General features: G+C 45.9%; 1 protein-coding gene across 2 annotated transcripts; it reads right to left on the bottom strand.

The window, feature by feature from the left end:
- Positions 1-1,196: 1,196 nt before the first annotated feature.
- Positions 1,197-1,801, bottom strand: LOC117788700. 2 transcript variants are annotated; one of them, XR_004617788.1, is made up of 3 exons: positions 1,689-1,801; positions 1,527-1,624; positions 1,197-1,463 (listed from the first exon to the last, which is right to left on the bottom strand). XR_004617788.1 is itself a non-coding variant. In XM_034627538.1 (3 exons), exons 1-3 carry the CDS (start codon positions 1,700-1,702, stop codon positions 1,250-1,252), a joined length of 336 nt encoding a protein of 111 aa, XP_034483429.1. In that variant the 5' UTR covers positions 1,703-1,801; the 3' UTR covers positions 1,197-1,249. The 2 variants fall into 2 exon arrangements, 1 of the variants encoding a protein (XP_034483429.1); XM_034627538.1 differs by having other exon boundaries at positions 1,197-1,473.
- Between the last annotated feature and the right edge of the window lie 606 nt (positions 1,802-2,407).

Below are 2,407 nucleotides of genomic sequence, written 5' to 3'. Positions count from 1 at the left end.
GTGCTAATCTTAATTTTGTTATCCCAATCAGTAAACTTACCACAAAAGACTCAAAAATCACTATTTATGCAGTTGGCCAGTGTTGAATAATGTGTGAATAAACTTAACTTTTGCTGTCACCTGTCGTCAAACTGGACAACTGACCTAAAAGCAAAGGTACTATTAGTGTTCTAAAGTTTAGCTAAAGTCAACTTCATTAGTGTCCAGCACCTTCTAGTTTACTTTACACTAGTTGGATCCTTGTAATGGCATAGTCTATTCATAAACATTATTACAAAGTTGCCTCCTCCCCAGCGATTAAGGCGACTCCAAAGTTTTCCTTAGCTCATATAACTTGGCTCATATCACCGTTTGGTCCCCCCTGCCACCATTCGGTCTTGCCTTATCCACAATCTTGGCCCAGGCCAGCCCAACAGTGCCAATCAAATTAACTACTTATAAAGTAATTTGAAGGAACTTTGACTGCAAGCCGAACAATGCCAATGCGTCGCCGGAGCTCATAAAAAATTCTATTAACGGCCACATAAAAGACTAGGAAGAAGAGAAGGAGGTGGAGTAGTTGAAGGAGGCAGTTGCCCCTCAGCCCTTTTGCCCTGCAGCAGCCTGTCATATGACGGAGACGGAGTGTATGCATTTTTAAGCCAATCAAGTTATGGGGCTGTTTACTTAAGCAACCCTCCCCACTGACCCTGATTACCCCCTTTTTGTAGCAGTCGCCACAATTTACAGCTGGCTGCAAAGTTTACATTTGACACACCTGCTTTCATTTGAAACTTGCCACAGGGCAATAATTGCAACAACGAGCTGCCGCTGCCATCGCAGTTTACATTTGGCCAACACCCGCCGCAACAACATCAACAGCAACAACATCAACAGCAACAACAGCAACAATAAACAACAAATGAGTGGCAACATTGCAAGCCAGCCGTATGCCGCCTGTGCCTTGGCATTGTGCAAAACTTGTGGCAAAGAAAGCCGTCAGAAATGTTGCATGGCCGCCTCTCTTGCCTCTTGCCTGCCGCCCTATCCATGTCATGTCTGCGCTTGATTGAACGCCAGGCTGGCTGCCAAAATGCCTGCAAGCTGTTTGTGCTGCTGGACAGGGGACGGGGGAAGGGTGAAGGGAGGGAGAGTTGAGAGTCGGCAGTCGGGGGCGGGAATAGAGCGTGCGCCTTAAATAAACAATTCACATTTAATTACGTCTAAATTTGGTTTTGAGAACAAACAGCGACGACAGCCGCGAGTGCAGTCAGTCAGTTCTGGGAGCAGTCGCAGGAGCAGGGAACAGGAACTGGAACAGAAACAGAAACAGGAGCTGGAACACAGAACGCACACGTCGTCCGTCCATGGGCGTCGTCAATGAATGTCGAACAAATTGGCAACACACGCGATGAGAAATGTAACAGGAAGCGGGAGTATTGCTGAATGCTGAATGGCGTCCAGGAATAATAAACGTACCCACACTATGCATTCCTAGGGGATAGAATTATGGGTTCTTTAAATTACTTTATGCTGTCTTTCTCTACCTCTTGCTCCGTTCCAAGTTCTTGATCTCGTACGTTGTAGTCCTTTCTTCTCTCTCTCTCCCTCTCTCTGTCTTTGGCACTTTGGAGGCGAGCCAGTGCTGATTGCATGCAATTCAATGAAAACTTTTTGCCAAGACACCCCCCACCCCCATCCCCACTCACCCCCCTCGTGTCATGCCAGTCGAAGACTGGTCCAGTAGGTAGTGCACCCTCAAATCGATAGTAATGGCGGTTTGGGGACGTCAGCAGGGGGTAAAAGTATGTGTGCGAGTGTGTGAAACGAATTCCCAGTCTCGGTTGTGCCAAAGCACTAAATAATTGCCCATATGTGGCCCAAGGAGCAGAGACTGTACCGAACCACCCTTTTCAACACCCAGAGGGTTGCACTACCCGCTTGTTGTTTCGTCGATATTTCTTTTTTCAATTTATGCTCATTTATTCTATCAATTTAACGAAACACACTCTGAAAATCTATAGCTGACAGCAGAGAAAAGCAGATAAATACAGAGAGAAAAAGAACGCTTTGCAAATGGAAGAACAGATTGCAACTCGTGCGTAAAGACGGTCCCTGTGGAAGGAGGGTTGTCCGACCCATCGCGTTGTGTTTTGAAAGCAAATATTTTCTGACAAGTGGAAGTCAGATGTCATATACGGTGAATACGCACACCCAAATGCCGTTCGTCTCAATTGCTACTTGACATGCACACAATCAGAGAGAGGGTCGCCTCCCAAATTCCCAAACTCCTCACTCCAGACAAGTGAAGTTGTCAAAAATAAAAATATACAACAAAAAATGGGAAGCAAATCGTGAAACCCAAGCGAAATGTGAAGAGAGTACAGGAAGTTTATGAAGGCAAAAAAAAGAGAACGCACAGCAAAAG

This window comes from Drosophila innubila (genome assembly GCF_004354385.1).
Source record: "Drosophila innubila isolate TH190305 chromosome 3L unlocalized genomic scaffold, UK_Dinn_1.0 0_D_3L, whole genome shotgun sequence".
NCBI lineage: Eukaryota > Metazoa > Arthropoda > Insecta > Diptera > Drosophilidae > Drosophila > Drosophila innubila.
The sequence above is the reverse complement of the archived record's forward strand: the minus strand, read 5'-3'. Positions and strand labels throughout refer to the sequence as shown.